Genomic DNA, 24,801 nt, shown 5'->3' with positions numbered 1-24,801 from the left:
ACTCTCTCCTCCTCTTCAGGATGTTCCCACCAAGCTCGTGGCCAAGGCAGTGCCCCTGCCCATGACGGTGCGCGGCCACTGGTTCCTGAGCCCGCGCACGGAGTACACCGTGGCCGTCCAGACCGCGTCCAAACAGACCGACGGGGACTACGCCGTCTCCGAGTGGAGCGAGATCATCGAGTTCTGCACTGCTGGTGAGCGGCACAGGCGTCACTGGCGGATTTCAGAAGACAATAATGGAGGCGAGGGGAACCAAATGGAGCATAGTGTGAGGGAGAACATTAAAGGGAGGCTAATGTACCGAGCGGCGGGAAAGATGGATGGGAGATGGAGGAGGGGCTGGTGTGGGAGAAGAAAGATTAGAGGAAGGAGGGGAGCTGCGCTGTACATCTCCCGATGCAGAGGTCAACAAGTTCAGCATCACTAGAGGCTACGGGCTTAGAGTGGGGGAGGGGGACATGATGCAGAGTGGAGGGTTGAATTTGACTGAGACTCTTGTCCTCAGAGTCTCTGCTGCACAGCAAAGGTCTTCACGTAGGAAATGTCAAACGACCACATCAGCAGCTTTGTGATGCTGAACAGACACACAGCGCCAACAGTTATAGTATTAGCATGCTAATTTAAAACAGAGCTCATTAAACAGGGTCCAGCTAAGGCAGATGGCCATGACATTAGTAGAGTATTTAATGGAAAATCTGATCTGATGATGACGTTCAATGAGGTCTTTCACAATTGGGGATCGCAAACGTCGCTACTAAATTTCAAGTGAAGCGCTAATGGTCTTAAAACTTGCTTGTGACGCTAGAGGAAAAGTCGGGCACATGTCTCAGCTCGGGAGATTGGGACTGTCTTTTTAAAATTTCACGGCTTTTGTAATTCTGGTCCAACATGAACTCTCTGTGGTAAAAATATAAAAAAAAATCCAAGCATGTATGGATGAAAATGGATGGAATGAGCGGGGAGGAGAACACCTGGCAGGAGAGGAGTGTTTGCGAAGAAGATGCAGGAGGAGAACGTGATGAAGGAGCATAGCTAATAATGCTGCTGGCATCAAAAGATCCTCACCTCCCGGACCATATGCTCTGATAGGTTCAATGCCAAATGTGATTATCTCTCGTTAAACATGTCCTTTGGTTTTCATTCGTTTTAGTGGTCATTTCTGTATAAAACGGACGGTTTAGTCAGTGATAAATTTACTGACTGATCTGTGTTGTTTATTTGCGGTAAAAAAAAAAAAAAACTTTTTTATTTGTTTAGATAAAATCCATCCCATTTTTACCAGGCACGGTGTTATATGAAAGCAGAATGTGTTGCTAGTGTTTTTGGTCTAAGTGCTGAGTCAAATCACCTCATGAATATGGAGAAGGTAGGGAGGGAAGAATCTTCTTGATGATCCTTGATGCACAGCTCATGTTGCATCCTGCAGCCGGGGCATATAACCTATTGCTTTTAATATTTAAAAAGTTTAATATCAACTAATGACATATGCCCGTTTGTTTCCAAAGCTTCCCATCAGTGCATATCCGTTCCATGATGTATGTTTGTTGTGTTTTTCCAGATTATTCCACAGTGCATCTAAACCAGCTGATGGAGAAGGCGGAGGCCATCGCTGGGCGGATGCTGCGTTTCTCTGTCTTCTACAGAAACCAGAACAAAGAGTACTTTGACCACGCCAGGTATGTACTGCGGTCACACTAGAGGGATTTTATGATTTTAGTGATATATCAAGAATAAAGCAGACAAAATATCAAACCATCTGATCTTTCCATATGATCACAGCTCATATGAAAATAGTCGCGTATAGTCGCTGTTATGTATCAGCATTAATTACTTTTACTTCTGCATGTGTTTGTGTTGTTGTGAAGATACAGCATAAATGTACTGTAGCTGTTTTTAACTGATTCCTGATATTATAAGACAGCTTTTACACTTATTATTGACACATGTCACCTCAAGTTCTGTTCTTTGTACGTTTGTTTAATTGGTAACTGTGACTTTACTGCTCTGTGGGGTTTCGGGGTCAGAAAGGTTAAAGGGTCTTGAGACCATTCTGCATTTGAGTTTGATTTAATTTATGAAAATAGCTGGGCCTCAGTGGCTGGCTAGATGTAGAATTTGAATATTTTCTAACGAGTATCGTTTTTAAACTGATTTTCATGCACTTTACTATAAATAATTGAAAAATGAACACATTCAATTTACACCACTAACATGACATTTAAGCTACATTTGACACCACATTTATTGCAGCAGCTTCGTGTCAGCAGACAGCATTATAACTGTGCAAATTTGGGTTAAAGTTCCCATGCGTAGGATTTGATGGCATTTGTTTGTGAGGCTGCAGACTGCATCCAACTGAAAACCCTATACAACAACCCTCAATAAAAAAAAAATCTTTCTAGAACGGATGTTTGGTTTGTCGCTTGTGAGTAAATGTATAAACATAGGAGAGCAGCACAACAGTCTCAGTGGTAGAGGACCTGTATAGTTGTGGAGGAGTCATTCCACACGCATATTAGCGATATTTTGCACTGATCAAAACAAATTACGAGTTCTACATTTTGTCTATGATGAAGGTCCCGAAAATCGTACACACCGGCCCTTTAATGCATTTTTTTCCTCTAGTTCCCTCAAGCAGGAAAGAGAAAGAGCTGGAGGACGCAGCTGTACACAGGATGTTGATCAGTTCCATAAACTCACACAAATACGTCAAACTACAGCTAGGCAGCTCTTCCAGTGACCTACCCTGAACATCCAACAGAAAATAAAAGCAGCCAGAGCCAGACAATGGTGGACAAGTGTGGAGAGAGTGACAGACAGTGCAGAGAGGAGACCACTACCCTATACTAAAGCATTGTGAACTGTTTTTCAATCACATTTTCTCCGTTTCATGGCGTAACCTTTTTTTTATGAAAAAAATCTCTTTTGCATCCTGTAACCTCGGAGAAAATGCTCACCACTTATATCACACAGATTCTGTACTAAAGCCAGAGCCTGTGGGTGCTCCTTTGTTAGCGCTGTAAAGCATGACGTCATCTGGACAGACAGACGTTGGGCTGCTGCCGCCACACTGTACCGCAAGCACGCTGTTAAACTGCACCATCATGTGGGGAGTCACAGTACCGGCGTCACCGCTAGGCGAGGCCTCGGCTGCCGTGACCTGTGATGGGAGCTGAATAATTCCATAACGTCCCGAAACAAAGCGCGACTTATGGATTAAATAATGACCTCTGAAGTGAAGCTTGGTAATAACAACTCATAATTGGAGCTATGGAGCTCAGATTTACTCAGATTACAGCAGTCTGTCACAGAGATAAAGACATGTTTTGTTTTTCAGTGGAACAGTTTTCTCTCGGGAGATTTGTGGCTAATGTGATTATTGTACAGCTATAGAAACTGGATCCATACTCCATTTACAGTTCACTCTCTTTTATTATGTTATGAAGTCAAGGACTGCATCTAGCACATTTGGTCGGCTTTGTCCCTCTTGTGTAGGAGTCTGAAACACTGCCGATGGCATTTTATTCACACGTGGAGCTGCTGACTTCCTCCTTCTACAGTATTACTTTGTCTGTGAGATTGGCCCTTAAGGGAAACCCATGACACATTCGCTTACAGCTGATTTCATCCTGTTTTTTTCTAAACTCCAGGGAGGCGCAAGGAAACCGGATGCTGCCGTCAGTGAAAGACAACAGCGGCAGCCACGGCTCGCCCATCAGCGGAAAGCTGGAGGGCATTTTCTTCAGCTGCAACACAGAGTTCAACACGGGCAAGCCCCCGCAGGACTCCCCGTACGGTCGCCACCGCTTCGAGGTCCAGGCCGACACGCTCTTCAACCCTGACACCAGCCTGTACTTTGGAGACTTCTACTGCATGTACACGGCCTACCACTACGTCATCCTGGTCCTGGCACCGAAGGGATCCAGCGGTGACGAGTTCTGCAAGCAGAGGCTCCCTGCGCTCGACATCACCAACAACCGCTTCCTTACCTGCAAGCAGGAGGAAGACGGCGGCCTGGTGTTTCACCACGCCCAGGACGTCATCCTGGAGGTGATCTTCACAGAGCCCGTGGACCTGGCGTCGGGCACGGTGGCCGAGATCAGCGGGCACCAGCTGATGAGCCTGTCCACAGTAAACGCCAAGAAGGACCCCAGCTGCAAGACCTGCAACATCAGTGTGGGACGCTAAAAAAACGTAAGAGAGGGAGGGAAGGACTAGAGGCGGCTGACCTCTACACACACGAAGGAAGTCCACATGTACTGATGAAGCAGACCAACACATGCATGAAGCAGCAGATTTAGTAGGCTCCCAGACATGCACACCGACATATCTCTGACACTGCTCTGTACTCTCAAGAGACCATCATTCCCAAAGAAAAAGTGGCAAAAAAAGAAAAAAAAAAAAGGAAGGCCACTCTGGCACCTGCACCATCTTCTCCTCATCTGAAAAAGGGTTACACTAATGTTGAGACTGTTCTTAAAAAAAAATAAAACACACCTAAAGATATCAAAAAAAAAGTAAACCTGGAACACAGATAACGCAACAGATCCACCTAATCGGCAAGTCACAGTGGCGTACTGACCCTTTAACTGTACTAACATCCACGGGCTGCTTCTATTCAATTTCCTGTTTTTTGAGTTAGTTGTCCCATATTTTATTAACGACCGTCACCTTGTTATTATTGATATGCTGTTAACTGAGTGTCCACTGTATGCGTGGACAGTCATTTTGTTGTTCCTGATTACATTGACTGTCTTTTTTAGAAATGTTTTGTTCCACAGTTGACAAATTCAGACTTCTTTTTACCTCCTACTAGTGGCATGGACTGGTACTACAATTTTCTAGGGCTGCAGCATCGATAGTCATCTTTCTTTATACCAAAGGTGTTACAAACCAGACATGAAACCGCTGGGGAATTTTAACAGTACTAATGCAACAGCCTCTAAAATTCACCAAGTCTTTGATGACCAAGTGTGAACGACTTGTTAACTTGTTAACCTTTAAAAAAGAAAAGAAAAAAGAAAAAGAAGAAGCATGATGCAGTTCTGTGCAGCATGAGTATGAAAGCTGTCAGTACCTCTACCATGGCAACCTTTTCTGCAACTTATTTTAACGTCGTCAGTGGAAAGAAAGAAAGTAGAACCTTAAACTGTGTTTAGCAGAATAAATGTGAAAAAATATTTATTTTTATTGATACATTCATATATATATCTATATATATAGAAAACTATATAAACCAGAAGTGCACAATGTCAAAAGCTCTGATCATTGTCAACAACGGAACAACGGAATAAACATAAACGACATGAACACAAATTGTATGAGCAGCAGATATAAGTTGCACTACGATGCCTACGTTCACCAACATTCACATATTTTCCAAGATGAACGTGTAAAATCCAATGGTCACAATTTAGCTCAACTATGGAATTCTTAATGCATATCATAGCACAATGTAGGACTAAAAAAACTGACATGCACAAACACTGCAGGATTGTCTCACTGATTGTGTTTAAGCTTACACTTTTTTTTTTTTTTTTTTGCCAAGATAGCACTTTTAAGAATGCAGTTTCTACATCGACGATGGACGCAGCTGTCCAAAAATAGTATTTTGGCAAAGAATAAACTGAGCAACAAAGTGCCATAATATACAGACAGTAATTTAAAAACGACTCATCAAGTTGTTACAGCGCTTCGTTCTTGACAGAGATTTTGTGCTACATACACTTGCTACATCAGGTTTGTAATAGGATGTACCATGAATGATAAGGGATGTGTTTCTGGGACTAAAAAAAAAAAAAACAACAACTTTTGTTCAGATTGTCACCAATATCCATCAGTTTTCTTCATGTAAAGTGCATCTACATAATGCGCATGGCATGAAACGAGTCCTAATTTTTCAGAGATGATCGAGTCCTGTTCCGCTGAATCAAAGTCCCACTGTGAGTAACTCAACTAGCCTTGGCTGAGTTCTGTTGTTTACTGAGCAGAGCCTCCAGTAGACGGAGCTTCGCTTTGAGGTTCTTATACTGGCAGTACTCCTCCGCCATTGGTCCACGGTCCTCCTTCTGACAAGCCCTGTTGAGAGAACGCGGAGGAGAGAAGTGGCATCAAAAAGAAACCTTTCTTTATGTAGTTTCCAAACAACCTGCAGCAGCTTCCATAACTGGTTGATAGTCCCTATGTTGCCTTACTCAGATAGCTTTGTACAGTGTGTATTGTAATCAAAAAACTTACTGTATTTCCTTTGGAGGACTAACGTGTACAGTACCACGGGATTTGTACAGTTCAAAACAACGTCTATCTCTTCGTCTCTTTCCTGAGCTCTCTGTGCTGGATTAACGTTACATAAGTGTGCATTACACTGTCGTACCATTACGATGGCATTTCTTTCGTGGATGTTTTTTCTTTGTTTTTCACAAGGCATTGTTGAAAACCAAATGTTCCAAGTTTATTAAAAGGCGAAATAAAATTCAAAAGCTGAGTGCCCTGGATGTGCTGTGTATTGCTTGTGTGCGAAACCCGTTACCTGCCGGTGTTCATGTAGAAGTGGTCCTCAAACTCTCGGAGCGCATGGTGGAGTCTCCTCTTCTCTAATCGAACAATCCTGATATGATCCAGTAACTCTGATCTGCATGAAGAATTAATCAATCTGCTAATTAGATATTTGTATTGTCCGTTAATGTGTGCAGTTAAATCAACGGGAACTAAATAGGTAAAGGAAATAAATGTGAACTTCCAGATGTTCTTCAAGTCTTTATTTTATCAAATGTTGTCTTATTGTTGATGCCATTTACACACCTGGAAGCTTCGTGTAGCGTTGCCATGGTGATGATCTGTGGAGGAAGACCCTTCATCTCTTCCAGCGGAGACACCAGAGGCGATTCAGACGTTTCTAGGGAGGGCCGATACAGCAACTCATTTGGGGAAACACACCTGGGGGGATTAAACCAAAGCGTCTGCTGCTTGGGGCTTCGCTGTCTGGGACGGTCATCATCTGAGCCATCCTCTTCCTCCTGTGTAGATGAACAAACAGGGAGGTCACTGATTTGTCGGGATAAATTAAAAATGTAAAGTAAACCAAAAGAAAAGAGACAAAAACATGTCACTTCTGTCCCAGCTTATCTAGCAATCATTTATTTTATTGTAAAAACTTATGTTTCACAGCGGTCTGATGCACCGCTTATATTCAGCCGCTAGGGGGCAGAGTGACACTCTCTCTACTAGGATCACTGTATTTCTATGGAATTTCTTAAAAAGACTCTTGTTGAACTCATGACTTGCTGTTTTCACTAAGCAAACGTTGCTTTTGTATTGACTCACGATGGTTGTGATGACTGCTGTGGTAGCTGTGGAAGAAAGCAGCTGCTTGACAAGACGATACCGATCGTAGAAAGGTTTCATCAGAGTCCGCTCCTGTCTTGTACTCTGAAGACACACATACAGGTGGTTCTTTATCGGAAGATATTACCTCAGTACGGTAAGTATGTAAAAAAAAAAAAAAAAAATTAATAACAGATAAAGATGAATCTACCAAGTGTGACTTACTGGTCGTCCGTGCAGACTCTCAAAGTACAGCAAACACTTCTGCATGCTGGTCTTCTCCATACTTATCTGCAAATGGGACATCTCCTGTACAAACAGGCACAGTGAAAGCTATTAACAATATGTATATTACACACAATAGTTACTTGATTAATCCACTGTAATCCTCTAGATTACAGTGTTTGTGTAGGTGTGGTCAATGCCAACCTTAATGCTGTCGGGCAGACCCAGCTCTCGCCGTCTCTCCTTCAGCCTGTTGGTTATAATGTTAACCGTGTCCTCAACATTTGGTTTGTTGTTGCTGTTGTTGTTCAGCTGCTGTAACTCGGTTCCTGTGGATACGGGCTCTCTTCGCTCTACATTGTTCCTGTATGTTTCAGCTGCAGGGTTGAAACCTTCGAGGCCTTTCAGCTCAGACTCTTCTGACTGTCTCATCTTCAACTCTGTGTAAAAGTAGACGTGAGAAAAAAATAGAGTCCTAATTAATCCTTCACATTGTTGGCGCAGTCAGATAGTGGTACAAATATTATTTTATTTACTTCAGCTACACTTCATTTATTTGTTTATCATCTCACAGTTGGCCAGATTTATCTAGTGACTAATCCTGCACACCTTCAACTCAGCAGATTAATTTTAATAGTCTTCTGGTTTCACTGTAAGCAGAGATCAGAGTCCCCCATCTCTGCAATAATTTCCTCATGTAAATATATACTGACCTTTGAGCTGCTTGCGACTCTTGATGAGCTCCTTCATCAGTCTGGCCACCTCTGGATGTGCCGTCTTGTCATTGTGCGCTGGCTGAAAACAAAAAAACGTACGTAACTAATAGAACCAGGGACTGTCTCTTGCAGTGAGTACCTCAAAAGGCTCTTTTTAGTTTGTCTCTTGCTGCAGTATTTGTTGTGCTGAAGTAGCCGCGTCTAAGAACCTATTTTGAACAGACTGTAATTTTTCAAAAGTACCAGCAGAGGGTGAAATCCACCTAATCTGATGTTTGTGGTTGACATCTGTAGTTTAGAGACATCATGAACACACATGCGCTCAAGCTAAAAACACGCTAAAAGACACTGAAAAATGGATGGTCCTGTGACTGCTGGCTTTTGAAATGTGTCTGGTTCAAGAAAATCTGACCGACTATGCAGCTCTGATACGCTCCCTCACCTTATAGTGCTTCTCCTGTTCAAAGCGCTCCTCAAAACGCCTTATCCTCTTCCTCAGCGAGTGGATGTGTCTGTTGAGCGCTGAGATGGACACTGGTCCCTCATCAGGCTCTGTGTGGACACTGCATCGAGCCCTGGAGACAGGAAGCACATGTTGGTCCATGTTAAATCATGTCAATCTGCATATCAATCCATGAAATAAGGATTCATACAGTACTTTAAATGTCTGTATCACCTAATATTCATATCTATGAAAAACAAACGTATTGTAAGAACAATAAAATTTTAGACTCTCCTATTTGGGAGCCACTCTATAAAGTATTTGCCTTACATGCGTATGTGCTGTGAGCACGGAGGAGACGGAGCCGTGTCAGGGTCTAGGTTGAAGCGCTGGCTCGTGCTGAGGCTGGGGCAGCGCGGAGACGGAACGGGGCAGTCGCTCGACATAAAACGAGAGAGGAGCGGGCTGGCGTTAGGACCCGGGGAGCTCGGCAGACTGTCCTCTCCTGAAAGTTCCTCAGAATAAGTGGCAGCGGAAAGGACCGGACTGGACTCTGACAAACGTGGAGATGAGGTGTGTGCTGGAAGAGAAAGGAAAATAAAATACCAACTGAAATCTATAATACTGACCTGAAATATGTGTATTTATTTTACTTGATGAAGGGTAGATCAGAATTAGAGATTGGAAGAGAAAATAGATAGAGACTGCAGAGACAGAAGGGGAGATAATAGAAATTCCTATTTTCACATTCAATATTTTATAGTATCAATTTCGATGTTAAAAAAAACACTGGTTTCTAGAAATGATGAGTAAGTAGAAACAAAGACATAAAATAAAGGACAGTGAGACTTTTTTTTAACCTTCATTAGTGTCTAGACATCTAAAATGTTATTAATTACTGAGTATATTAGCACATCATACCTTAGTGCACTACTCAACTTATAAAGATACACCCATCTCTGGGAGATGATAAAAATAACACCCGGTCAGAATTTACTGAATGTAAATGCATGCATGAAAAAACAACCACAGCTGGACAGATGATCTGAATAAAAAACAGACAATGAAAGAGATACAATAGATGAAATCACAATTACAGGATATGTATAAAGAGCGGCTCCTGACAGGTTCATGGTTTTGATTCCCACTGTGACCTGAATAATACATACTCCTGAATAAATGCATGATAAAACAGATAAATTTAATGACTGGTGACACCGGTGTCCCACAGCGCAAGAGGAAAATGTTAAATTGCGAAACAGTATAACTATTACTTCTAATACTATTACTGCTAAGAAACATATTTATTATAACGTGATTGCATCTCTTATTCCTTCATTGTTATCATCTTACCCGACTGTGATGAGCCTCCTGTGTGCTGGTCCTGAGCAGGTGGTGATGGTGGCGAGTGGAGGATCAGCTTGTGGGTCAAAGAAAGGGTCTGTCCCTCAGTGCAAAGAGGCTGCTGCTGAGCCGGTGGGCTCTCCTGAGCTTGGGGGTCTACTGGTGCTGGTGGGGGTCCCAAGTCAGCCTCCAGGGCTTGGAGCTTGAGGGACGGGCTCTGGAAACAGAAGCAGAACATGTCTTCGGGGACGCAGATTGGGAAAAGAAGAAGAAGTCAGAAAGAAGCGGGTAAGTCTTAGGAGCTTCGCATGCTGCTTGGGAATCTCGAGTCCTGTAAAAAAAAAAAAAACAGTTCTCTCTCTGAAGAGTGGCTGCCTCGTCTTCTTCAAAAACACAAATAAATGTTTTTTCCAAGCTGCACACGTGCGGTGGTGTGCATTTTCAGGAGCATAAAATATGGATTTTCCCCTGGCGTGGCTCCCCTCTCTGCGCAACGAAAGGCTCGTAAAACAGACAGGCACGCAAAAGATGTGAATCCTTTTATCAGTCAGTGAGTCAGAGTCCTAACGTGCATCAGCATCCAGCGTGGGATCCCTGATGAGCAACATGCTATAATTCCATTAACATTGCTCTAGATTCCCAGACCACCTGATCCTAGTGCTTGGGGGTGTGTGAGCGTGAGAGAATATGGCGAGCCCCCGACGAGAATCCTTAAATCCACATGGTTTTCCTTCTGACCGGCATTCCCGACACTTGTGCTGCTGAATTGCCTCCACATGGATTATTCATCACGCGCGGAAGAAGGGGGGGGGGGGCGGGAATACCGCTCATGTCGTTGCGTGTGATGTGGGCGTGTGCGCAGAGGAGGAGAGAGGTGGCGTGTGTGACGAGGCGTTTCCACAGCAACGTTGTCAGGCCGAGGTAAGGAGTCTATTTGATAAAGATGCAGGGAGTCACGTAGCTTTGCCTCCGTGAGTGTGTGCGAGTGGGTGTATGTGCAGTGAAAAAGAGTCCGTACGTGAGCTGCACCAGAAATATATTCTGAGGCCAGCGGGGAGGTTGGAATATTAAGCAGATTGGTTTTGAACATTAATCTTAGCGCCGTGGCACCACTCTCATCATGACCACCATCAAGCAGCAGCAGCGGCGGCAGATAAAGTCTTCTTTCTCACCCACCTCGGCTGTTCATTCACAAAAAAAGAACAACACCGCTTTGTGCGTCACACAGAGGAGGTGGAAGGATGTAAGGGAGGGCAAGGAGTGAAGCTATTATTACCCAACCAAAACCCCCACAAGCCTGCAAGCCCAATACACAAACAGGTGTTCACATAAATACACACAGTAATACAGGCAAAATCACTGAAGGTATCGGCCAACCTGGCGTTACAGATAATGTCTTAATTTGTGCGTCTGTGAGGACGAAGAACTTACGTCACAGCTGCTGCCTCTGCAATCACTGTCAGGAGAACCACTACATCCTCCTCCTCCTCCTCCTCCTCCTCCTCTTCTCCCCTGAAGGAAAGGACAGTATAACCACTGGTGAAATCTCAGTTGAAAAACCCACTTATTGACAGATACCAGTGTGGCCACACGTACACCCATGCACACACAAAAGTGTGTGTTCGAATGACACATACAGCGAGATGCTGAGTTCCTTTCTTTTTAGCTTTTGACCAGACTTATTTTTTTGCATCTAGTGACTGTTTGCTGAGTATCTGAGTGACCTCTTGTCACTTAGGAACCTTTAGGATAAGAGATAAAACTCCTTCAAGAAACTTAAATCTGATTTCCTTTGTTTTAGGAATTACATATGTGAGGACTAATATTTATTCTAATTTAACTCTTTGTCTCCTATTGGATGGCATTCAAAAAAATCATCCAAAATCACAAATCACCCCATGCCCAGCTTTACCGAGCTCAACCTCAGAGCAGTCACACACCTGGCACGGACAATAACAAACGACCCCACTCACCCTCTCCACCCACACTTCACACTGCTTCTGTCTGGTCGCAAGTAAAGGACTCTGAGATGGCGACAGGCTCGCTTCAACAAAAACTTTGTCCCATCTGCCATCTCAACACTCAACAACCTTCCCCAATAGCCCCGTATGGACCCAGCCCTCCTGAGTGTGTCCTAAGTGTTGGTTGTCTGGTGTGTGTATATGTGTATGTTGTATAGTCTGGTGGTGTTCTGGTTCAGTGATTGGTGATGTTTTTGTTTTTTAATTATGTATTCATGTGGTTCAATGTTGGTGATGTCTACATATTGTTTTATATGTTGCTTGTGACAGAGTGTGAAAATGAATTCCCCTCATGGGACAATAAAGGCATATCTATCTATTAACCACCACTCCTATCAGCATAATTTGCTGCGTGACCCTCAAAACAAAGCAACTTGAGTGTACTGTATATTATATTCTATCACTTGATCTGATGATCTGTAAAACAGCTTCTATTTTCAACTATGTGCTCAGAGACTTGAACTTTGCAGTAATATCACGTAACAACAGTTTTTGACTTTGATGCAAAATCTTAGATGAGCTGACTAAACTTCAAGGCTCTCCTCTCTCAGTGGTGGGATTTTATGTGCACTAGCGCATAACATTTTGTTTGCCTGCAAGCCCGAGGCTTTCCTCTCTCTTCTACATTCGTTGTTTTTCAATGTGTTCTATAAATAAACCCACTCTGCAACAAATGGTCAGACTTGGCACAGAACGGCCGCACACTGCAAAGGTTTTTAAAGGTGAAAAGGAATCGGTGAGACGGAGTTTACCTTACACTCAGACGCTGTGGTTTTGTCCTCTGTCTTGTATTTTAGGCAGCACAGCAGGCTGAAAAACAAAACCGTATCAACAACAGGCAAACAAAATAAAATCATGAATAAATCTATATGAATAAAATCAAATTTCTCTCTCCCTCTGCCCACAGGCCATGTGCCCTGTCTATATTATAATCAATGCTGTATTAGATCAGCTCACAGACCGGCCAGCCCTCTACCGTGCGTAGCTTTGTAGCCAGAGGGTCATCTGACACTGCCATTAAGGTTGTGGCCAATTCCTGTCTGACATTAATGAGGCATAACTGAGATGACCTATCCTCTGGCTCTGTAGAGGCAGCACAAAAACAACAAGTCAGCATGCCACCATGCTAGGTCAGTCTAATGTAGTTAGTTAGTCTGTTCCACGTGAGCCCCCGTGGCAAGTCAGTGTTATTTGGACTGGAATCGTATCAAATCCATGACTGCGAGCAGCGTACTGCTCTGATAACCTACTTCTCAACTGACTGGCTTAAAGATGAACTGAGACAAACCGAAGAGAGTTGGGGCGGCACAAAACCACGGTGCCAGCCTTAGGAAAAAACATTAGTAAATCAAAAATTACAAGTGAAACACTTAAACTTTTGATAATGAAAACACTTCATAATATGTATTTCATTGCTGTTTTTGAATCTTAATAATTCAAACAGCTGATCAAGTGAGTTATTTATATTCACACTTGTTTTGTTATTCATCTGGAACACGTAGCTCGTGGTATAACACAGAACAAAGGAGAAAAACCCATCTGCAGCAAAATGTTAGCTTCTATCGTCATCACGGGGGAGCGTTTTTCTCACCTCTCGCTGTGCTGACTCTGTGCTTTGCTCTCAGATTCATACTCTACGCAGCAGTGTGAAATAGAACAGTTCGGGCGTGCGACGGTCGACGCCTGAAAAACAGTTCAGTCCGTGTCATGCAATCTTCGAGAAACCTGATGAGCTAAAGCACATTAGAGTGCAATTGAGGAATACGACTTAATTGGACGCACCATGCATTGCATTTTGGCAGAAGCTGTCTGCACATTTTACTACAAGTTTCACAGCTAGAGATAATAAGAACTAACAGCTAGAGGCTGTGTGAGAAAATAAAGTGGGAATAAGAAAGAAAGGGAAAATGTGGAAAAACAAAAGTGAAAACAATGAATATAAGAGCTAAAAAATCTACAATACACACAGGACCAGTCGTTTTCCATGTATAAAGAAGGTGCCCCTCGATCTTTTACCTCCTCTTCCTCCTTTGATTTAGATTTGAGCTGTGGCATCTGTGAATGGGTCCTGTTGATGCACAGAAACAAATTAAGCTGATCTCAATCAAATAATGGTATTAGTGGAATTTGAATGTACAATTATAAAAGGCAGATGAGAGGAAATAAAGAGGCAAATCCTTCCTATCTTCTGGTAATTATAACTTAGCATGGCATGGGTGTCACCTTGTCAAATCGTTTAAGAATATCATGTGTGTGTGGCAAACGGAGAAGACAAACAGGAAAGATGTTCACCCTGGCGTGGCACGCTCTTTCTCTGGTGGCTGCCCTTGATCATTCTGAGATGGTCTGTTCCGTGGAGGCCGCTCTGGTCCTGGGTCAGTGGGGCAGGAGAGCACGCAGCTTGCCTCCGTGTTTTCGCTGTTTTCCTCCAGAACCTCCTGGTCTGCGTTCGGCTTCTGAATGTCAGCGCTGACGTCAGAGCTGGTTTCACAACAACCCTGCACCAGTGTGTCAGGACTAGAGACAGAGAAGGAGACAAAGAGAGCATAAGGGAGACAGACCAGAAGGGAAAAGCACTTTACAACGACGCATCCTGGTCTTAATACTGTAGTTTGTAATAATAGATTTTAAATTGTAAATAAATCACTCCTGATGCTTCATAGAGAGAAGAAGGGCATTAATAAGAACTGTCTTCCTGCAGCTGCAATCATAACTAGGATTCAGGCAGAGCAACTGTTAATAAATGGTTAGTGGGTTTTTTATCGGGAAGGGTGGTGCCTTTTGAAAAAACAAAAAGGAGGGGTTAAAAAACAGACAATGCAAATGTTACACTAGAGAAGGATAAATACCAGGATTATTTGTACTAACCACCACAACAAATCCCTCATGTGTGAAGATATGCAGAATTTTTTTTTTGTTTGTTTTTTTACTAAAACTCTGATTATTCTCAAAATGACAATTCAAAATAATTTCCTCTACTTGTACATCTTCAAAGCATTAGTAACCATTAATTAATCATTAAATTAATTTACAATCCAACACATTACAATGTTCAGACATTAGGCCTTAACAATGGAGAAAGTGGCACCAATAAAATGGAAACATCAAAAAAGTAAAAAAAATACAACCACATTAGTATTAAACAAATACAAGAGAACAAACTTCTAGGACATCATGAATCAGTGGTACTCGTTGAATGCTACACTAAGACAGATCTCATAAAACTCAAATGAGCTGCTACCAGGAAAAACCAGCGCAACTTTTCATTTGTCAAATAAATTACATTTGTGCTTTAATTTTCTATTACTCAAACCTCCTTCATCTTGACAGAGGCTTGTCAGATGTGGCCAGAACTAATTCTGACGAAAGACTGACTGGAAGTGTAATTAATGTGCAAAAAAAAAGCAGTAAATCCTGACACACACACATTAGACGCTGCTTCTAAAACCACACAGTCCTTTTAGGGTAGATACTAGCAAGCTACAGTATGTCTAGTTATGTGCATTAGTGCTGCAAAACAAATGCATCCCGCCTCTTGGCCGTAAACACGTGCTTGGTCAAAATTCCTAAACTTACAGCGCTCCGTCATACAGGTTACACAGGGTAGTGAAGACAAAGACAAAGACAAAGACAAAGACAAAGAAAGCAAAGATGATGAGGACTCAATGGTCGAGTGACATCTGGAGGCAGACAACTGACCTGACCACTTAAATTAAACCACGCCTACACACACTTATGTATAAGTGCACACACACAGCAGTTATTCTAGGGTCAAGAGTGGCAGCTCTTTGGTACATACGTGGGCAGAGGTAAAACAGAAAAACAAGACAAGAAAGAAATGTCAAAAATAAACACAAGAATGCACACAAGTTTTATTCTGACTGATATGCAAAATCAAAATGACTGAGAAGCAAAACTGTGAAAATGGCTGTTTTATACCTTTGCATGATGTGACAATGGAGGGGAACTGTGAGGAAGGACAGCAAGGGAATTAATAGAGATAAAGGTCTGGCCAGCTGGGACTCTAACTGGGCCTCACTGATTAGGTCATTTCCTCCCGCATGGTATGTGGCCTCAACAATATTATCAGTAAATTACCATGTGCATTTCACAACAAACCCAGTAAAACCCAACATATATATATATCTTAACCTACATATCTAGACTTGACCTCAAAAACCATGCTATCCTTTTTCTTAGAAAGAAAATGGTAAGAACTAGAATAAAAATTAAAATGAAACCCCCTGTAGGTATATTAGACTAGAGTCAATATGGAGTGTGACATTAGTGGAAACATAAAGCTTCAGACATGGCCCGACAGCAGCATGCAAGTGACAGATGTGTGGAGGACATCCAAATAGTCTTCTTGTTTGTACTTGTTTGTTTATGCCAAAGAAACTTCTGGACACCTTCGTTTAGCTGAGTAAATGGGGCTTAGAGTGATAAAGAAAGTAGAACATTTCTATACCTCGTTTTTTTTCAGATAAAACTGTATATTAGATGTAGAAAGACAGACAGTTGGGATGATGCAGCAGCTTATCCCTGCACAGCAGATGAACGTGGGAGGCTGTTGATGAAGAATTATTGATATTTGTTTGCTATGAGAGCTAAAAAACAAATAGAAGTGGCATGCTAAAAAAAATAAAAAAATTGTCATCAGTGACACATTCTTCAACTTAGAATCTAATGTCTGTAGGGGGAGTGTAGTCATGTGTCTATGGGCTCGTATGAAAAAAGATGTTTAACATGCAGAGGTTGATTAATCCTTCTATGACATCCAACTTGAAATCAGCATTGTGTACAAACCTTTCACCCTTTCTTGGGCTAAATGAAGACATTGGTTTGGTGTCTGATTATGTAACAGGAGATTGGCAGGCAAGAGGGATGACTATTGTGCAGCGACATCCCTAACTGTGGAAATGAATAGAGGACTGCAATGTGATATTATTCAAAGATCTAGACCGACACCAACTCTCAAAACGCACATTTCATTCCACCTATTGCACCTGATCAGCTATATCTATCATTGAATTCTCCACAAACTGACACCAGTGTGTAGGTCAAAACACAGTCTGGTCAGTCTGACATCTGCCTGTCATGCTATTTCCTCTGACCTTCACGTCTAATTTTGCCTTTAGTCCACAAGGATTTTATTGGTAATACCTCCTGCTTGCTTTCAAATATCATATTCATTAACTTGATTTCCACTGGGGACACTGTTTCTTCACGACAAGGAAACAGGACTACAGCCATTTCTGCTTAAAATGTCAAGACAAATGTTTTAATCTCTGTTCACTTCAAGAGTGGAGTAAGATCCCCACAGACAGAGATGGATACCAGACACACAATGCCAAGCTACATGGCGATTATGGACAAACATATACTCAAAATAGACAAATGTAACTTAATGTCTGTATTGCAACCTCACAGCTACCCACATTCACAATTTAAAAATAGAAAATAACACAGTAGCCACCAAGTCCTCAGTGGGAAAAGTTACCCACAAACACACGGGCTCCGGCACGTACAATAATTTCTGTCCGTGAAGCTGATTTGCTATTATTTTTTCCACTTCTCTGCTGATTCCAGAAGCAAAAAGGCGATGCTATTTTTTACTGGTCATTAGACCAAGGCCGGTTAGCTGTAAAAGCACAGGCGCATTTTCCTGTTGACGGTACTTATTAAGTGTGAAAGCTTCTGTGCAGTTTTGTGCTGCGGCCAAAACTATGCTTCTAATCGAAATGGTTTCTTTTCAGCAACTTGTCACATAAAACCGCTGAGCCAGATCTCAGAAGAGACATCAAACAGTCCACTAGGGAATGACTGAATAATAAGGTCTTTGAGGACAACATCATGGAACTGAAGTCCAGTTTTTAGTTATTGGATAATCGTAGGTTACAGCCAGAATCATTCAGTGGTTGTGTTTCAATGTTCTGTAGAGTCATAAGTTTTTCTATATATCACAAGATCAGTACTAGTTGCAACTGTCTGACAATGACAAATGAACAGAGTTTGAATTTTCCACAAGAACAGAGTACAGAGTACAAACAAAACAGACCTACTGAGACTGGCTTTAATGACCTGTGAATGGCATCAGCACCACCAGTGATACAACCATCAGCCTGACAACTGGCTAAACAGAGCTGAATATAGACCAGAATGCTACAGGCAAAAGGGTCAGGTATTAATTAATCCCCCAGGACAAAACACACAAGGGGGATTTCAGTGAGATAAATTGGTCCAAATGTAATTAAAGCACAGAAAACTATATGTCTATGAAGATTCTCATTTATCCAAATCAGGGCATAGCTTAAAAACAAAGGCAAAAACAAAGGCGACTGGACATGAGCGAGTTTCTAAAAGATGTTTCTCCACTCGTCCAAGTGGCTTGTTGACTTCCAAATGAATTATGTTTTTATTTGGTACATCTGTCTGTACTCACATATATAAGTTATGGAGACAACCCAACACTCACCTGCAGTTAGAGTATATGAAGCCTAGAAAACATGCTCTAAGAAACTCGTTGATTCTCAAGACAAAGCACCCATACAAAAGAAGAGACATGTAAACAACCCCTTTCACCAAGGCAAAAACAAGAAATCCAGCTCTTCTCATCAGTCCACCTACACCTTAATTCATGTCATTAGCTTAAGGACATCAAACACTCTTTGGAAGGACAACAATGTACACATTTTAGCCAGAGAAGACAGATGTTTTGAGTAAAGAAAGCCATCTATGTCAAGCTGGGAAACCACTCTCTGAACAGGGTAGATGGACTGAGACGCCATCAACGTTAACCTGAGCGATCACAATAATCTGAACCTCTAATTGTATCTAAATGTATGTATGTTTCAAGCAAGCACCACATACAGATGCTCCTATTAAAAAGCAAAACTCCCACCAGTCGTTTAGCACTGAAGAAGTCACGTGGATGAGGCGATGAGACGTCTCAAAGAAAACTTGAAGATAGTCCAGTTGTGTTTGTTTTTAGCTTTAGTTTTTAGAGCTAAACTAACTCATACTTTACATCTACCTATCTCAGCTGAGGTGAAAATGGTACCTGTGGAGTCTTTGGTGAAAAGCAGTGGTGGCTGAGGCTGAGGTGGTCTCTGCCTCCAGCCTCCCCACACTACTCTGCTCTGAGAGACAGCTGCTGGGTCGGACCTAGCAAGGACGACAAGAGTGAAGATACACACATGTACCAATATAGAGGATAACTAAACAACAGTACATTTTTTTCAAGATCTGTACTTACTAAGAGTAGGTTTCTAAATAATAAGTTAACAAATAATGGTACTAAAACAAGAAGAGAACATACCTAACACCTTTGTAAGTGAAAGACTACTCAATACTCTCAAAAGGAGCTTCACTCCCTTCAGACAGTATAAATTTAAAGTCCGATATAACTGGAATAAAATACTTTTACTTGTCGTTTTTTTTTTTTTACGTCCCCTTCTACAAAAACTGATGTCATTAAAATGCACAAAATTCAACCAAATACGTATACACTTATATGAAAGGGAAGATAAAAACATGATTCACCTCAATGTGTGACAGAGCAGATAGCGTAGGTGGAGGGGGCGAGGAGGTCACCGAGTCCTCGGCTGCGACTGGAAAGAGAACGCTATGATGCCTGAGAAGATGGAGCAGCAGTGCGTTACACACACTCTGATCCTCCAGCATCATGGGCCCTGCTAGAACACTGCACAACAAAGAGATAGGGGAACAAGAACAACACAATGTAATATGTGCTGTATTTTCAAAATAGTCTTTTTCCATTAAGGCTTGTGACAGACATAATGGAAAAGGGTTCCACCTAGTGGAAGGAGGCATATACAGCAGTAAACAGAGACAAACTGGTCATAAAATTCACAATAGGGAGGTAATCAACACCTCGGACAAAAATACAACATCCTACCCTGTATTTGTGAAGGCTGCTGCATGTTTTCAATATGCAATGCTGTCCAAAGCAACATCCAATCTGTTTTCCTTTAGCTCCTGTCCAGCGTATACATTGTAAGTAAAGACGGCATAGCATGTGCCAAGAGAAGTGAATGTGAAAAATCTGAGTATTAATAGATGTGTGTTTACGTGGTGGGAAGGTCAGTCGGAATGACAGGACAGAAGTAGTCCTAAGCATGGATGACATAAGAGATACAAGCCAAATGTTACGCGGGGTGCAGTCATTGGCAAAAAAAAAAAACGTCACATGCTGCATAGTCAGAACATGTGTTACAGTGTCTGTTGTACAAACTCACTCAACCTTAAATTGGTAGAAATACAATGATAGTCTCTGGACCACACACACACACACAAAAATAAAAATAAATGTAGCATGAAAGCTAAAAGCTGCTATTTTGGGATAAGTAATAGCTTTGTTTTTTAAACCTTTTCATTCAGATCATTACACCATTTCTCAATTCTACTGTTGCTGTTTTAACTCGTACAGAGGCAGAAGCAAAAAGTACAGGACATTTTGCACTTTTCTGAAGCTACCGCAATTCAAACGCACACACATTTTTTCCGAACTTCTGCTGCCAATTCGGCACCCCCAAACCAGCTCCTCGTCTTCCAGCTATAATCATGTGTCATGTTTCCCTCAAATAAAGAACTTCATGGAATGACTAACACCACACTCTGAGATGAGTTGTTAAAGAAAGCATGGATGAAAGGGAAGAAACTGGGAGACGAAAGGGATGAGGGAGCAGGGGAATACCATAACTCATTTCTACACTGACGGAAACTCAGACAACAATAAAAGTCTGACTGTACGCGTGCATCTCTGGAGATTGTGTGTGTTTACTGGGATGGCTGAGTTGTGTAAACAGGAAGGGAGAAGCAACGAACGAAATCATGATGAACTCTGATATATCGTTATGTCTTTTTGTGTGCCATGCTTTGTGTTGCTAGCCACAACCCACACCCATTTCCTTAAAGGGACCAACCCAACTACACACATCAGACACACAACCACTGAGGCTTGTGAACTGCACTTAGTAGGTTTCTACAATGGCAAGCAAAGTGTTTCTGGTAGAGTGTAGAGTAAAGCCAACTTTTCAAAATATATAGGTTATACAACAGAGTCCAAAAACTGCCTGTTCCAGGTACATGACAGTATCCAGACAGAAATGATTTGACTAGAGCAAACTTACTGGAATATACAGGGTCCAAAGATGGTTGCCAGATTTTCCACAGGCATGTGATTTGTTTGGCTGTGAGCAGCCACTCTGGACAGAAAGTGGATGAGGTAAGACAATATAATAAGTCTGTCTTCGGGAAGGTGAAAAAGATTTTCTCTCAGACTCGTGTTCATCTCTGCCTCGTCAGCATATCCTAACAAAAAAACAGAAACATCAAAACAGTTTTTAGTAACTTCCCCCTGAATCACTTGTACAAGCACTTCTCATGGCCTGACAACTTGACTATAAACATCTATTACCACATGTAAAATGAAATAAATGGTAAGAAGTCATGCTGAAAAACTCATTTTAAGACTCAATACTATGAACTATAATCATTGGATTAAGTAATAACTAATGCGTTGGCTATGTCTCTTGTTACTGTACTGTACACCTCTCAAATGTGTTTCCATTTCCTTGTTGTCCAAGCAAATTATTGTTCCCCATTATACAGGCACACATTAGAGATGCAAACAAATTAAAATACATAGACAGTAATTAAATATATAAATACACATTCAATAAAACTGTAAATAACCGTACATAATTGAACCCTAATAACACATTTTCCACAGGTCTTGGGCCTGGTAAAAGGAAACGACATCACAATACTTAGTGTGAAGATGAAGAGTTGAGTTGTTGTGAAAATCTGTCCTCTCTGATATTCACAAAAAGATGATGGACGCTCTGATGAAGGCCACAGAAAAGAAATGAATCCATTCAGGTGACAGCACTGACCTGGTTCTTGAACCTGTTGACATGACAACTGAGCGTGCCAAGCTTCAACAAAGCTACAGCTGAGATGAAAACTAGTTTCAGAACTAGGTTAGAGAAAGTTCTCATTCTTTCCATACTGTCCAACATCTGAGTTAGTGGGTGAGTGCTGATTGGGCTGCACTCCATATCCACCAGAACTGGTGAAAGGCAGGTGAAAGGATGGCCCAACGATGGACAGTTCAAGACATTCCTTTCACTCAGTCATCTTATAAACTTGCACAACCAGAAAACGTGACGGATGACTAACAACAGCATGCACAAAACAGTTCCAGTTACACAGAAGTCAAACAGAAAATGAAAAGAGAGCTTCCAAACAAGCAAACGGACGACCTGTGAACAGTTGTTGGTGTACAGTGGTTCTGACTACTAATAGAAATAGAACAAATGCGAGTTGTTAAATCTGTGGAGTTGGTACAACTGCTTCGGACACCTTCATTTAGGGTTTATCATTGTGTACTTGAACTGAGAGAGGAACTTTATTTGCTAAACTTTTAGTTCATTGCTAGATTCTTGAATGTATCTTTAACAATAAATCTCAAAGTCCATCAATCAGGGACGGTGTCATGTACTACACACATCCTGTGACCAGAAAGCTGAGACCAACTACGGAATGTACTGAACACCATATATTGCTTGATCGAATCTAACTGGACCACGGAGTTTACACCGAAAGGGTGTGGACAACCATTCAGTACTGTTACCCTCTAGGGTTGATTTGGGTAAAGTGCTCTGATGACTCGAGAGTGTCATCAGGGTGGATATTTGCATGAAGAGAAAAGTAGAAACACACACTTCTTAAGTATGGCGCTGATGAAAGTTCTGATACTTTTTTAAGATACGATAACATAATTATATAATTTATCCCACATTTCTTCTACAACGTTTGAAAGTCAATGCAATGATTGACTCTGTCTTGGGACAATATTCCCCAGAATGAGTTCTCTGATCACTTCCATTCTACGGGATGATCAAAATGATTTTACAGCTTAAATGTGACAAATATCTATGCCCATTCATGTTTACACATTTCGATATTTTAACCTTTTTTTCTTTTCATTCTTACGTTTTATCATTCAGGACCTTTCAGGACCTGTGTCTGGAATACAGATAACTGAAAGGAATAAGCACTGTGACCTCCAATAAAAAATAACAGATCTCCACTGTGTATTGTATGCTCATTTGCTACTCTCAATGCTTCGTAGTTTGACTGTGCTGTGAGCTCCTCTGCAGAAGCTGAATTAAAGACACAGAAAGGCCAGAGTGTATTGATTTCCTATTTTCCAACTGAAATGTCAGCCACACCTCCTAGTAAGAGACACTTGAGCCAGGTGGGTACGTGCCAACAGCAGGCCTAGACCGTGACTGGTGGTTTATTGCTGTATTGCATTAATGCTGTACCACTGTCCTGCATCAGCAATTTAACACTTGTACTGGGTGGGGTCCAAAGGTAAAGAGACATACTGACTGACTTACTTAAATCAACGTTTATTCGAAAAATGCCAGTCGATTTCACAGTACCTGTTATGCTCAGAACCAGCTGTTTGCGATGGGGTTCAGGGACCACTGGGACAGGCAACTCCCGAAGGAAAAGCTTGAGGAGCGAGGCCACAGTCGGGACATCTCCTTCACACTCAAGGTCCACCCTCTCTCCACGGTCCCACCGCTGCCTCAGCAGCCTGGTCCGCACCACTGACCCACACAGGCGGAACAGACCCCTGTGCTGCATTCCTGTGGCAAGGAAACAAGTATGTTCAGGCGGGACACATACAGGTGACATCTGTGAACTTATGAGAAGAGAGCGATGAAATGCAAAGAAAACAAGGGTAGCATGAATGCGCCTCTTTTACCATTCTTATCCAGGAAGTCCACCATGTCTCTTAACACCAGAGGTATTCCACAGACCACCTGTCCGTGCTCCTGCAGCGTTTCCAAGGCAACACCAAACACAGGCCTGGGAGTCAGGTCAGGCTCTGAGACCAGGGTGGGAGCAGCGGGCTCTGGGCTGACCTTCGCCGTGCTCCTCAGGATCCTCACTGAGCTCGGGTCATTCTACATGAAAGGAGGGCGTAATGCAGCTGCTTCAGATCATTTTCTATAATCTCGTTCCTCCAATCCGCACAAACAGTAATGAGAGCCTACAGTTATTGAGTCATATACTGTATTATTTTTATTAAAATTTGAGGATGTTTTAAAGCAGTGACTAGTGCTTAGCTGAGTACCGGTACAAAACTTTGTATGGACATAATGGCATATTTGCAACATAAAACGACCAAAAACTCCTGGAATCCGTTGAACTAATAAAGCACAAACGTCAACTAAGTTGTGAGCAACGTAAAATCCACATTTACATGTAATGGTAACGGTTCGCTGTGTTTTTATGACGAGGCTCGCACGAATAGCAATGAGTTGGCCAATTAGCTCTGAATTACTTATTTCCATCTGCAGCTGAACTTACACAGAGCGATATTGAAGCGCCTGCCCCCATTTTTCAACTCAGCGGACCGGGATAGCTCTCCATTTCTGAACTGCTGACGGATTTTTCGGTCCTCGACATGATGCTCCGCTCTCTGAAAGCACCGGAAAGTCCGACGTACGACTAGTAATTCCATTCATTTATCTCACATCCCAACGCTGGGCTCACCAAAAGCAAACACACAGTGGTTAAAATGGAGTAGCTAGCTTACTAGTCGCCGTAAGCTTTGGAAAATTGTTTATGTTGCTAGTCACGTGACACGGGTGTAACCATGGCGACCAGTGGAGGGGTTGCCAGGAGA

The 24,801-nt window shown here is 42.1% G+C and overlaps 2 protein-coding genes across 3 annotated transcripts in view; one reads left to right on the top strand and one right to left on the bottom strand.

Annotated features, from left to right (window-relative positions):
* The window catches only part of LOC125018816 (phytanoyl-CoA hydroxylase-interacting protein-like), a 16,481-nt gene extending 9,997 nt beyond the window's left edge, over positions 1-6,484 (top strand). For both annotated transcript variants that reach the window (XM_047603196.1, XM_047603195.1), the window contains exons 3-5: positions 20-194; positions 1,559-1,676; positions 3,651-6,484. In XM_047603196.1, the coding sequence (XP_047459152.1) occupies positions 20-194; positions 1,559-1,676; positions 3,651-4,188 (831 nt within the window). In that variant the 3' untranslated portion in view covers positions 4,189-6,484. The remainder of the gene's footprint in view (positions 1-19; positions 195-1,558; positions 1,677-3,650) is intronic.
* Positions 5,150-24,734, bottom strand: LOC125018815 (protein FAM13A-like). Its single transcript, XM_047603194.1, has 21 exons — positions 24,483-24,734; positions 23,875-24,076; positions 23,546-23,755; positions 21,224-21,404; positions 19,614-19,773; positions 19,132-19,235; positions 14,364-14,588; positions 14,088-14,139; positions 13,663-13,754; positions 12,824-12,881; positions 11,482-11,562; positions 10,060-10,267; positions 9,037-9,286; positions 8,707-8,839; positions 8,262-8,343; positions 7,753-7,988; positions 7,549-7,632; positions 7,324-7,428; positions 6,802-7,016; positions 6,530-6,631; positions 5,150-6,078 (listed from the first exon to the last, which is right to left on the bottom strand). Exons 1-21 carry the CDS (start codon positions 24,510-24,512, stop codon positions 5,952-5,954), a joined length of 2,937 nt encoding a protein of 978 aa, XP_047459150.1. The 5' UTR covers positions 24,513-24,734; the 3' UTR covers positions 5,150-5,951.
* Between the last annotated feature and the right edge of the window lie 67 nt (positions 24,735-24,801).

Source organism: Mugil cephalus, chromosome 13 (assembly GCF_022458985.1).
Source record: "Mugil cephalus isolate CIBA_MC_2020 chromosome 13, CIBA_Mcephalus_1.1, whole genome shotgun sequence".
Classification (NCBI taxonomy): domain Eukaryota; kingdom Metazoa; phylum Chordata; class Actinopteri; order Mugiliformes; family Mugilidae; genus Mugil; species Mugil cephalus.
This window is presented reverse-complemented; position numbering and strand designations above follow the sequence as displayed.